Below are 14039 nucleotides of genomic sequence, written 5' to 3' on the forward strand. Positions count from 1 at the left end.
AATGAATATACGGTCAAAATTTGGGGATTATGTTTCTTTTTGAGATATGAACATACACGTGTGTATAGCACTGTTCTACATGATGGTCAGTATGTTGTTCTACATGATGGTCAGGATGTTGTTCTACATGATGGTCAGGATGTTGTTCTACATGATGGTCAGTATGTTGTTCTACATGATGGTCAGTATGTTGTTCTACATGATGGTCAGTATGTTGTTCTTCATGATGGTCAGTATGTTGTTCGACATGATGGTCAGTATGTTGTTCTACATGATGGTCAGTATGTTGTTCTACACGATGGTGAGTATGGTCAGTATGTTGTTCTACATGATGGTCAGTATGTTGTTCTACATGATGGTCAGTATGTTGTTCTACATGATGGTCAGGATGTTGTTCTACATGATGGTCAGTATGTTGTTCTACATGATGGTCAGTATGTTGTTCTACATGATGGTCAGTATGTAGTTCTACATGATGGTCAGTATGTTGTTCTACATGATGGTCAGTATGTTGTTCTACATGATGGTCAGGATGTTGTTCTACATGATGGTCAGTATGTTGTTCTACATGATGGTCAGTATGTTGTTCTACATGATGGTCAGTATGTTGTTCTACATGATGGTCGGTATGTTGTTCTACATGATGGTCAGTATGTTGTTTTACATGATGGTCAGTATGTTGTTCTACATGATGGAGAGTATGTTGTTCTACATGATGGAGAGTATAGTGTTCTACATGATGGTCAGTATGTTGTTCTACATGATGGTCAGTATGTTGTTCTACATGATGGTCAGTATGTTGTTCTACATGATGGTCAGTATGTTGTTCTACATGATGGTCAGTATGTTGTTCTACATGATGGTCAGTATGTTGTTTTACATGATGGTCAGTATGTTGTTTCTGCAGATTTGAGAAAGGAGAAAGTGCTGTAAGAGTCAGCCTTATCCAGATGATACAAAACAAAAACATGGGGAAAAAGTGGAAAATAATCATAGGCTTTGAATTTGTTTCGATTTTCAACAGTTACATATTTTGGTATAAAGACAACGCGTAGTACATATGAAACGAAACAATGATAATATCATTGGAATATCAGGGAATTTGTCTTCAATTTTGACACGTGTAGCACTTTGATCCAAACTGAATTTCTTACACAGGACAGTGTTGAAGGGAAGAAAGGGATGATAACATGTATCCTATAAGTAACTAATTCTTACACGTCATACGCCTGTTTTACTTTTACCAATGACATTATATAATCTATTCGTACATTTGCCTTTGTAATATCGCTAAGTTCCATACTAAGACTCTATTTAAAACCACCACATACAGATACGAGATGGTGTCAGTCAACAATCACCGCCCACGATAATAAACCAGGTAGACATTTTCCTCAACTTGTGGGAATGAAATGAATAAAGTTTTCGGTACATGTAATTCAAAGTTAAATTACAAGGAAAATAAAAAATAAAATCTGATAGCAAAAGAATACCCATTTACATTTATATAATATGGTGACTGAAAAGACGCGTTCATGTGTTAATGTGTTGATGATAATGTGAGGAAACTTGGAAATGGCAGGCACCATAAACTGGTAGATTCCCATAACTTTGTTGTCAGTTACACAGGCTGAATCAAGAAATACAGTTTGCTCTGCCCACATGTATAGTGTAATATAGTATAGGTCGGCCCTTAACTTTTATACTCCTGGGCCGAGCTGTAATGTAAACATAGCCGAAGCCGGTCTCGCTGGTTATTGTGCTTTGAAGTTTGTTACGGTAACCGTGAATCGTGATATGGCGTCAACGTGGGACGAACATGGTGCAGGAAGAGCGACATCAGCCGTGTTGTTTGATTGCTGTATATTATGTAATGCTGTACGCTGAGCCACATGTGTACATGTGGTTATGAAACTTTTTAAGGAATTGTCATAACTTTGTCCCGCGACAAGCACGCAGTTCCTAGGGCACCACCAACGCCCGCCTTGGACAATCGTGTGACTGCTGTATCACAGACATAGTGTTGGAATACATGTTTGGGAAAAGCATGCTGCGGGCGAGATGGTTGACATAATCTTGCCATATTTCCTCCCAGGTAATAATATTCAATTTTAAACATCATTAGACGTGGATGTGACAGTAATACAGAAATGCCTTTGATCCATTAGAGGAGCATGTTAAAATAATGAATAAACTTTATATATATATATATATATATATATATATATATATATATATATATATATATATATATATATATATATTCATTATTCATTATTCGTTTATTCATTATTCTAACATTCTTCATATATATATACTCTTCATGTTAACAGAACCTGCTTCACCCAATTTACACGTGGATGTGATAGTACTACAGAAATGCCTTTGATCCATTAGAGGAGCATGTTAGAATAATGAATAAACGTTATATATATTATATATATATTGCTATATTATATATATACTCTTCATGTTTACAGAACCTGCTTCACCCAATATACACGTGGATGAGATAGTACTACAGAAATGCCTTTGATCCATTAGAGAAGCATGTTAGAATAATGAATAAACGTTATATATATTATATATATATTGCTATATTATATATATACTCTTCATGTTTACAGAACCTGCTTCACCCAATATACACGTGGATGAGATAGTACTACAGAAATGCCTTTGATCCATTAGAGAAGCATGTTAGAATAATGAATGAACGTTATATATATTATATATATATTGCTATATTATATATATACTCTTCATGTTTACAGAACCTGCTTCACCCAATATACACGTGGATGAGATAGTACTACAGAAATGCCTTTGATCCATTAGAGAAGCATGTTAGAATAATGAATAAACGTTATATATATTATATATATATTGCTTTATTATATATATACTCTTCATGTTTACAGAACCTGCTTCACCCAATATACACGTGGATGTGATAGTACTACAGAAATGCCTTTGAGCCATTAGAGAAGCATTAGAGAAGCATATTGGAATAATGAATAAACTTTATATATATGCTTGATAACAGCAATGTAAAAAAACAACTACCTGTTTGGTCTTTCATTCGGTTTGCGCCCAACTAGAAATGATAAAGCATACCAATTTCAAAACATAGCTCTTCAAACAATATTTTCAGTGAACAGAAATAACAATCATTAGATATATGTGCACAACATTATAGACGTTGTGTATGATTGTATATATCACATGTCGTTGAAGCTCTTAAATTAAAAGGGTCAGCCAGGTAGCCTTGTGGTTAAAGTGTTCGCTCGTCACGCCGAAGACCCAGGTTCGATTTCCGACATTGGTACAATGTGTGAAGCCCATTTCTGGTGTCCCCAGCCGTGATATTGCTGGAATATTGCTAAAAGCGGCGTAAAACCACACTCACTCACTCACTTCAGTTAAACCACAGATGCACCTACGTTTTGCAGCATGCAGACTCCTCCTCAGGTGTATAATGACGACGATGAGGATGAAAATGGTAACCATGCATACAGATCCAATAACAATGGCAGTCAGTTGATTCTTGTTTACAGTGTCATCACTCCCGATCGCCGACGAAACTTGCACTGTGACAAAAATGTTATCAAAATGAAGATATATATGTATATATGTGCTTTCCGATAAACTAATGCATGTTAGACTTTCATCTTGATCAGACATTAATCTATGTAATTCGTCTTCTACACCAACACAAATATGGTATTATTTCTTGGTAGGTCTAAGGTCCATAAGAAAGTTAGGCACAGCTCAACCGATGCCACATTGTGTGTTATAGTGTCAATCATGACATCATCCAGAATGTAGTTAAGAAAACGTACAACTCTGTGGATAACAACTTCTGGTTTACAGCTTATAGCCACATGTTGATGTAGAACCTTACACCGTTATCAAGCTGGAGTGGCAACAACCAGGTGATAGGGGCACATATCCGTGATATGTGATAGGTGGAAGATAAACAACAGGTAATAGATAACAAGTCGCATACAGATAATTGGATAAAGCCAAATGTACATAAAGAATAACAAGTAGTAAACACGTAATGAAGCACGCGGGGGAATAAGCCAGGTGCACAGTAAGGATAAGGGTTAAAAGGATTGTTGTGACAGTTGTGACAAACTGATTGGGTCATAATTAAAGCCAGAAATTGTTATCCATAAAGGTGTACGTTTTCTTACGTACTCAACAATTTCTAGTATGCCAATCAAACAGTTGCCCAGAATGTATGCTGTACAACATGTACAGCTATGATAATTCCAGTTTGCCAACACGATCAGATCTGTCCAGTGCATGTTTTGAATAGTCAAAACAGCCTCATCTTATATATACATCTTACATGTTAAAATAGAACTTCAATAAGAATGACAACTGTCACTCTATAAACTTTTAAGTTTATCAATGGAAGGCCATTTCCACAACAGAATTGAAAGCCATCAATATCTAATTCGTTAAAAGTCGTATTCTTATGTACACTTAACATTTCCTTTTCATTTGCCATATCAAGTTTCCATGACTACCACAAGATGTATACCTATTCACTCACTCACAAACTTAAAGTAAACTTCACCTTCATCTTAGACTTAAGAGTCCCCTTTGCTTTTGTTAACGGAAAAAAGTATTGCTAAAAGCTGGAGTTGGCAATATACAGGCAAATGTCAGGTAATATTCAAAAACCTGTCCTTGCATCCTCCAATATTGTACGTTTGGTTCTATATGTGTTGCAAATAGCAAATGTCAGTTAATCGGTCTCACTGATTGATGAGGCTTTCTCACTTCCAAGTAAAACACTAAATACCATGTACATATATGCACCGCCAAATACCTTTATCATGATCAGTTATGGTCCCTGCCCAGTTTGCAGAGCAGGACATATTCCTAGCATTAGACGTGATAAATCATGTTTTATAAACGCTTGTCCATAACTAACATTGTCCTTATGAAACATCATGTGTAGGAGGTGACAGAGTGGTTGGGGTCGTGCACGACACAAACAGCAGTTACGGCTCCACCATGTTTGCCAATTAAGTCCTCTAGGCTTGACTCCAATTGTTTGTAGCAGGGTGTAAGATTGTCCCTCAATATAACAGAAAGAAACTTATGATAATAGGTTAATGATGTAGCTCACATTGAACGTTAACATGTGCAACTGCTCGTCCGGGTGTCATCATGTGTCCATTATCAGCAGTACAGGTCAGTTTCCCTCCGTCAGAACGGGTTATGTTACGTTTGAGGAATATCGAGCCAGTACTTGTTTGTCCATTGTGAGACCACCGGAATGTGTGGACACTAGGGTTCGCATCATCTACCACGCAGTCTACACGGAGGTCTTCACCGACACTGACATCAAGGGTGTCATTGCTTGGTTCCAGATGTACAACTGGCGGATCTGGGGATATCAATGATTAATCCTCAGATTAGTGACATAATTCCATGCAATGACATCTACAGACGGGACAGGTATAAGCTCCCGTAGTAAATAAAGAATCTGTTAAATGTACATACATTGTTCTTTTACTGAAGAGAAAACACGAAATTCCAATGACGTTTTTGTTACGTTTGTCATAGAAATATACTTTCATAACTCATAAAATGAGCTGCGAAAGGATTTCATTTGAACTGGCATACATTGCCACCCTCGTTATTCCCTTTTTATAGATTCGTAAATGACTTACACAGAACACTGATTTGTGTAGAGGCGCGCACATTCCCTACACTGCATTCTAAAGTACCAGAGTCCGACTTGGATGTTACTGTTTTACTGAAGGTTCGTCCACTGTAGGAACGTCCTTTGTATGTCCATCTGAACGAAGTGACCGGAGAGTTGAAGGAGTCGACCACACACACGACACTGATCACTTGACCAAGGAGTACGTTGAGGACACGTCCTGTTGGCTCGAGGTGGATTTGCAGGGTGGCTGAAAAATATGATTATGTACGCAATAATGCAAACAGTCTAGATATGTATCCACGTATTAATTCGAATACATCATGTACTTTCTAGTCTATATATATATATGCTATCGAATCCTGTTACTTTCATTTTGATACTGTTTATATATTTTACAAAATAAAATTTTCGCTATGTCTATTTCTCGCCTCCACCTCAATGAAATACAACCCAACATCACTAATGTCTCCAACCCATCTACACATCATATCACGCCAACATCACTACTGTGTTCAACCTTCTCCACAAAGCACCACCCAACATCAGTAATGTGTCAAAACCGTCTCAACGACATATCACGCATACATCACTTCTGTATTGAAATCAACCTCCACCTCCATGAAATGCTACCATCAACCCCACAAGTAAAACATCAAATATCATGTACACACGTGCACCCTTGATGACCATTATCATTATCACTTATGTTCCCTGCCCATTTTGCAGAGCAGGACATATTCCCGGCATGAGACGTAATAAATCATGCTTTATAAACGCTTGTCCATAACTAACATTGTCGTTATAGAAAATCACGTGTAGTAGGTGACAGAGTGGTTAGGGTCGTGCACGACAAAAATAGCAGTTACGGTTCCACCATGTTTGCCAAAGAACGCCTGTAGGCTGGACTCCAATTGTTTGTAACAGGATATAAGAATGTCCCTCATTATAACAGAAAGAAACTTATGATAATAGGTTAATGATGTAGCTCACATTCAACATTAACATGTGCAACCGCTCGTCCGGGTGTCATCATGTGTCCATTATCAGCAGTACAGGTCAGTATCCCTCCGTCAGAACGGGCTATGTTACGTTTGAGGAATGTTGAGCCAGTACTTGTTTGTCCGTTGTGATACCACCGGTATGTGTTGACACTAGGGTTGGCATCATCTACCAAACACTTTACACGGAGGTCTTCACCGACAGTGACATCAAGGGTGTCATTGCTTGGTTCCAGATGAACCACTGGCGGATCTGGAGATATCAATGATTAATCCACAGATTAGTGACATAATTCCATGCAATGACATGTACAGACGGGACAGGTATAAGCTCCCGTAGTAAATAAAGAATCTGTTAAATGTACGTACATTATTCTTCTACTGAAGAGAAAACACGAAATTCCAATGACGCTTTTGTTACGTTTGTCATAGTTATATACTTTCATAACTATAAAATGAGCTGCGAAAGGATTTCATTTGAACTGGCATACATTGCCACCCCCGTTATTCCCTTTTTATGGATTCGTAAATGACTTACACAGAACACTGATTTGAGTAGAGGCGCGCACATTCCCTACACTGCATTCTAAAATGCCAGAGTCCAACTTGGATGTTACTGTTCTACTGAAGGTTCGTCCACTGTAGGAACGTCCTTTGTATGTCCATCTGAACGAAGTGACCGGAGTAATGGAGTAGTCGACCACACACACGAAACGGATCACCTGACCAAGGAAGACGTTGAAGGCACTTCCTGTTGGCTCCAGGTGGATTTTTAGGGTGGCTTAAAGATGTGACCACGTATACAATATGCAAACAATCCAATTATGTATCCACGTATTTATTCGAATACATCATGCACTTTCTTGCCAATATAGTTTTGCTATGGAATGTCCTTACTTTCATTTAGCTACTGTTTAAATATTTTTCAGGATAAAATATTCACTATATATATATTTTCACCTCCAACTCAAATACATCATGTACATTTTAATGAGTTTAGATATTTCTGATGAACAAAATGATATTATGTATATTTCTCACCTCGAACTAAATGAAATACCACCTCCACCCCACATCACTAATGTAGTAAAACCCACCTCCACGACTTCCCATCGAACGTCACTCCTGTGGTAAACCTACTTCCACAAAATACCACCACACATCGGTAATTGTCAAACCCATCTCCATGACATACCACGCCAACGCCACTACTGTGTTAAACCTTCTTTGACAAAATACCACCCCACATCTTTAATGTGTCAAAAACCCCTTCCACGACATACCATCATCCCACATCACTACTTTATCGAACCTACCTCCACTACATATCACGCCAACATCACTGCTGTGAGAACAACTCGCTGTTCCCCAACCAGAGTGGGAACAATCGTCTAGGGAGGTCTCTGTCCCCGTACAGTCGACGTTACTCAGCCACACAAGCCCTTCACCTGGCCCGTAAGACGTCGTCACACTGGCGCTGGTCCTGTAAAAGAACATACAATTTGGATGATGATTCCTATACTCATTTTGACAGTGTTTGTCCTATTAAGATTTATTTTGTCTAAACTACTCATGCGACATTAGTGTAGAATGTCATACTTAAGAGTGGGCACGAATGTTAGCTTATGCCTATGATATGTAACAAAGAACGCTTGAAATAGCTAATTTTCGTTTTTCAGGCGGTTAGCAATTTTGGTTTCTATTTAGTACCTTGTAAAGTTTCAAAAACAGAACTTTTTATTTTCCTAAAATGACAAGGAAAGTTTTCCGAGATGTCAATGGTCAACTTACCACGGAAAATTTGCCATTTTGCACACTACTTTTGCCTCCTGTGTCGAAAAAGATGACCCTCTACAAATTGTTCCCCAGACATTGTTGTGTAGTACTTCCACTCGACCACGTCCACGATTTGTCGAATTCAAGCGTATTTGAGGATTTGCTTGAACAAATAATATACCAAACATCACAGAAATATCACATAACATTACCTTTATCAATTTTGCAACAAAGTTAGACCTACTTGAGAACACTTTGTTGGAACTACAGTTTACACTATTCCATGTCTGTGAGTGATAATTTACACCGGGCCCAATAACTAACAGCACTCACCATGTAAAGACGTCACAGCTTTCACGAATCACTGTGACAATGTGGAACGAACGTCACAACCCCGAGACAATACCCTCATCACCATGACGATTTAGTAATTTATTGTTGGACTATTCTTTAATCATATTGGAACCTACCAGAGGGACAACGTATTCCAGCTACAGTCGAACAGTCTACTTCCTCCCAAGGATAATGCAAACATTCATTGAAGGATAGTTCTGTGCCAAGACATTGAACCTTGTCTAAGATAACTGGAGGTGTTGATGTCTTTGTGTGGTGGGTGGAGCTGGCCCCAATACTGAATATTAGAATTTAAATATTAGATAGACAATTAACTGAATGTTTATATGTGTACAAATACATTTATCATCCAAAACTGGTTCCCAAAGGAGATATTGCTTTGATGAGATTAAACGATATCTACACTGTAGATATCGCTGCAATGATATTACATCACAATGCTTTGCAGACCATTGTGACGTCACTTGTTACCATGATGTCACAATCAAATGACATCACTAATGGCTCTGCTACTAAAGCTGTAAGCAGTACTTTTTACACTGAAGAAACTGCTAATTACTGTCAACAAATTGAAGAAGTTCAAAGAATGATGTTGGATGATAAATAAAATCTCATCCTCGTGTTTTTTTAATATAGCAACACCCGTTGACAAAAGTGGGAAAAATCCTCGGCAAGCATCGAAATTTTTCCACTTTTATCAACTGGTGTTGATATATTTGGTATCAAAAGACACTCGGGTCAGATTCTCTATTTCGTTCCTGAAAGTTGAATTTGTTTAAGATTCGAATTCCATTTCTCTCGTTGTTAATTAGAAAATTAAAACCAGCCCACACATTTGATGACAAAAATAACGGATTAAGCGAGGCCACATTACTAAAAAGTACATGTGTTTCACATGTCAGAGGACACGCATGTGTGTCTCTTTAAGATGACTACCGATATATAGTATTGTATTGCTATATTATTGTCAATGGATAGCCTGACTCTCTTCACATAGAGTCAATCTTGATTGTGCTCTTACTGTCACAGAGAGCAGTGACTTTGCCAGCTTTGACACTGATCAAAAAGATCCATGGATATTTCTGTCGGGTCAGGTTCTGATATGGTGTGAACATGTGGTTGCCTATAGACAGCTTGCTGATGTGGAGTGTGTGAATAATGATAGACTGCACTGACCATAAAGTGATCCAAACAGCAGACACGCTGAATTGTAACACTTTGGTCAGCCATAACCACATCATTTATGCATTGAGAGCAGTCATGCCCAAGCTCGCTTTTCATATCTTCGTGCCTTTCGATAGCATGGAAACTTATTAATTTTTAATTTTTTTAGTTAATATAGCATAATTGTGTTTATTTGCTCCACGTATAATTAGTAAAAGTTTCCATAATATTTATTTTAAGCAAAAATATATGGGAGATATTCACACAAACTTGGTTTGGTATATAACTTTAATTTGCCTCAACAATAAAGATAATATCATTTGATATCTGTAAAGTTCTGTAAAGAACTACCTCAGTTACCCAGTCACAATGACAGCGCTTCAAAATCCATTTACATCAAGTACAAGACTTCAAAATGGCCGACACGATAAACATGACGGGAGAGATTTCCGAAGTTGTTAATGAACCTCTTGTGGTTACATGTGTTAGTCATCATTGATCAACTTGCCGATCATTGGAAGGTGAATAAAGATGCGTCAAACAGACACTTAGGTAAATTCATACATTTCTGGAGACGGTCAGTGTCAGCCTAGACATGGATCCAGTCGATGCTACAATAGTTTAGGTGTGCATTTCTTCGTCTGTTCATTAGGATAGGCCGTAGTGAGGATATTCGTGAACAATCATGTAGTCACGCTCTCTGACATTTCTCAATGTATACTGAAACGCTGAGACCAAGAACAATGGTTCTAAATGATCAGAAAGAACGCTTATGCATGTTCCCCAGGAATGTTGAAGTAGTTCGTCAGTGTTTATTTCAAGAACACGGTCTCGTGAAAAACGTATGAACGTCAAATTGTGTCCTTCATACACTTATGAACGTCAATTTCGCGGTCATGTGACCGACCTCTCGTCCAATGGAAAAGCCGTATATCGTGTAAACTTCAAATTAAATAAATATTCAGATGTGATCAAAGAAGCTGGAAGTTATCTACAAAAGGTTTTTAAAGACAGCTTCGCATAAACAAACGAATTAAAATGGCCATCATCTGCTGAGGATCTTCTTCTGCTTTCTCATCTGGGTAAATATCATAAAGTATGTTATAACAGAGAGAACAGCCACCCACACATCTAAATTATATCGACATGTACATTCGATAGAACAAGATATCCGTCATGCAGTAACACACTGTGAGTAGAAACTCCCAAAGCATGTGTTGATATGCATGACACTTAGCCACCTGTTCAGAAGTGAGCGATTGATCACATTGCTCAACCGAATGAGCCATTGTGAGAACTACACGTTGCGCAGGCTAATGAGGAAACAAATACTCTTTTGTCAACACATATAATTCGGTCACCAGATGAGCTATCAGTGTTTCATTCTCAATTTTGATCAATTGCTGAACACTCTAACTTGAATTAGTTCAGTTCATACTGCCCCTGGTATCATGCTACAGGATATAGAAGGCAAGCCAGAAGATCATGGTGGCACCCGTGTAAAAATCCCATCAATTCCGAAGGAGGATAATTCTACCAAACAACGTTCGTTGAACCTTAATCCAGCTGAACATCTGCCAGATTGCTATTTAACCTAGAGTAGGAGTCCACAGATAGTGATCAAGCAGCTGACATACACTGATGGTTGACATTCCTACCATGAAGCAGACATGTGACCCATATCGTTGGTGCTGATACAGATGAAGAGATGTTTGTCACACCAGGAAGTCCCTGGGTGGACAGGGTTTATAACTGTGCCTGGTAAAGCTCCTGATCTATCACGTTATTGGCAGTCCAATCAACGATTATAGGACAGTACAGGTGTGTCTACATTGTGCTGAAATTGCCACAAATTTAGTCAACCGCTGCTACATCATCACCACATTCGACTGAGGTGTATGTATGAATTCACATCCCCTCGTCTGGAACAACCAAACTAAGTACGAGAATCACATTATCGTGATCAGAACATTCCATCTAGTTTGTGCATAAATGACCATGATAGGAAAGAACATGAATGGATCAGGTCTCTCTGACATACTGCTGGAATCAGGCTTAATTGCCAAGGGTCCATTGCAGATGTTCTTTCAAGGAAACATTACATTAGAGCTATGCCCTGCCACGGGGTCTTGTTGGAATGCCTTGAGAGCCTCCTAATGACTCAGTTTGTAGACAGTCGGGGTGAAACTGAAGAACTGTCTTCGCTATCAGAGCAATCAAAGCTAGTTCTACATAATTTGCTGCACGTCCCATCTTCAGACAGCCTAGACACAGCACTTGCGGACGAAGCAGTACAGAAATACATCAAAGGATTTCAGTAATATCGCGACAACATTAGAGCAGGACTTCATGCAAAGACTGCTCAACAATGGCTATCATACATGGATCATATATGGCTTGTACTTCTACTGATACATACTGTGAAGTACAATGATTTTCTCCTGTATGACCTTTTTGTTCACCTTAATGGCCAAAATTACGCGAGGTTCTTCACATCATCATTCATAGACAACATTGACACATCTCATTCAGGAGCTACAGGTTTGATAAAGTGATATCAGCGAAGCCCGGTCTTTCAGTCATGGCGACAGGTGTGAAGTCGAAGACAATGAAAGAGATGTTCATGTGACGTGCCAAGTATCATGGTGATGCTTGTGGAAGGGGTGCTGGCGTTTCAGTCGTGGTGACCAACAATGATGCCTATCAACGTTGGGTGGGAACCCCTCACGCCAGATGACAGTATGTTAACGTCACTCTCAATATGCCTGATATGTTGTCAGACAACATAGGGGAAACCAAACACCATGATGTTTTGGTGCCTGCTGAGGTACTGAAAAGTGAAAAACTAGTAAACAGGACAAAAGTTTCCTGAACACAGTCATAGTTGACAGTAAAGATCAGTCACTCTCATTGGGACAAGCGGAATCAGAGAAGATATGCAAAGAATGCTTACATTGAAATCCATTTTGAAAGAGGAAGATATTTTGAGTAGCCAGTGAAACGTTTGAATCTCAAATTTTGGGAGACATAAACAGGAAAGTCAGGGTCACAATCACCACAAACAAAGTGGGACAGTACTAACAACAAGCGAACGTTGCTTTCCAGTTTTTCAAGTCCAAAAGTCAAGGAATTATAACTGGATCTGAAAGAAATTCTGAAATATCTTATCACTCCTGTGCCTTACAGTATCGGGACTGCAGACATTTTCCCAGCAAAGACCAGACAAGTCAAAGGCCTTCCACCACCCGACCAAGGATCTCAAGGATGCGGATGCCCTTCCTGCCCATGTATTTCTTGTGATCCATGATGGCGATAACCTGTTTTTACTACTTGAAGGACATTCCCAGTAACTTCAACCACATTAGCAAGAAAATGTTTCATATAATGTCGAAAACCGGCGATGTTGTGTTCAGCACAGACAACTATGTTATTAACTCTGTCAAAGCCATCGAGCGACAAAGGAGGTGATGTGGGAGAAACTTCATTGTCAAGGACATGAGAACATGAATAATCCTACTGATGGGAAACAGTTCCTAACAAGCTCATCATTCTTTTGAATCGACTCTGGAAACAGGATACTTGTGACAACAAACTCGAAGGTAGACAATTGACAGTCGTATGTGAAACCTCGCATACCAACTCACCCCTGATGATGGTCTGAGAACACGGAATATAGAAATACCAATCCTCAAGTCCTTCCAGGAGGAGACAGATTCCATCTTTTCTTGTGAATATGCCAGGAACTACAAGTATGTCAGAGTAAAGAGCCCAGATACTGACATTTTATTTATCCTTTTCAATTATGCACACAAGTTGGAGAATATACAAATGTCTTTGACATTGGCACTGGTAACAAGAAAAGGTTGATTTATGTCAGGAACTTGCTCTGTCCCATTCTCAGCAAGACTGTACCACCCTGATGGCACTGAGTGTATACACCAGTTGTGATACTATCAGTGCCTTCAGAGGACATGTGGAGGTTAAACCACTGAAAATCCTGTCAACTGTTGCAAGATCGGGTAAAACATGGCATGTACCCATCAACCTCATGACTTTTG

At 38.8% G+C, this 14039-nt stretch overlaps 1 protein-coding gene across 1 annotated transcript in view; it reads right to left on the minus strand.

Annotated features, from left to right (window-relative positions):
• LOC124119031 overlaps positions 1 to 14039 on the minus strand; it is a 47688-nt gene that overhangs the window by 19611 nt on the left and 14038 nt on the right. Inside the window, exons 7-15 of the mRNA XM_048401989.1 lie at positions 8934 to 9094; positions 8479 to 8626; positions 8004 to 8170; positions 7226 to 7468; positions 6680 to 6940; positions 5694 to 5936; positions 5147 to 5407; positions 3444 to 3590; positions 3067 to 3097 (exon numbers count right to left, since the gene is read on the minus strand). Coding sequence (XP_048257946.1) covers positions 3067 to 3097; positions 3444 to 3590; positions 5147 to 5407; positions 5694 to 5936; positions 6680 to 6940; positions 7226 to 7468; positions 8004 to 8170; positions 8479 to 8626; positions 8934 to 9094 — 1662 coding nt within the window. The remainder of the gene's footprint in view (positions 1 to 3066; positions 3098 to 3443; positions 3591 to 5146; positions 5408 to 5693; positions 5937 to 6679; positions 6941 to 7225; positions 7469 to 8003; positions 8171 to 8478; positions 8627 to 8933; positions 9095 to 14039) is intronic.

Source organism: Haliotis rufescens, unplaced genomic scaffold, assembly GCF_023055435.1.
Source record: "Haliotis rufescens isolate VD_foot unplaced genomic scaffold, xgHalRufe1.0.p SCAF_24, whole genome shotgun sequence".
NCBI lineage: Eukaryota > Metazoa > Mollusca > Gastropoda > Lepetellida > Haliotidae > Haliotis > Haliotis rufescens.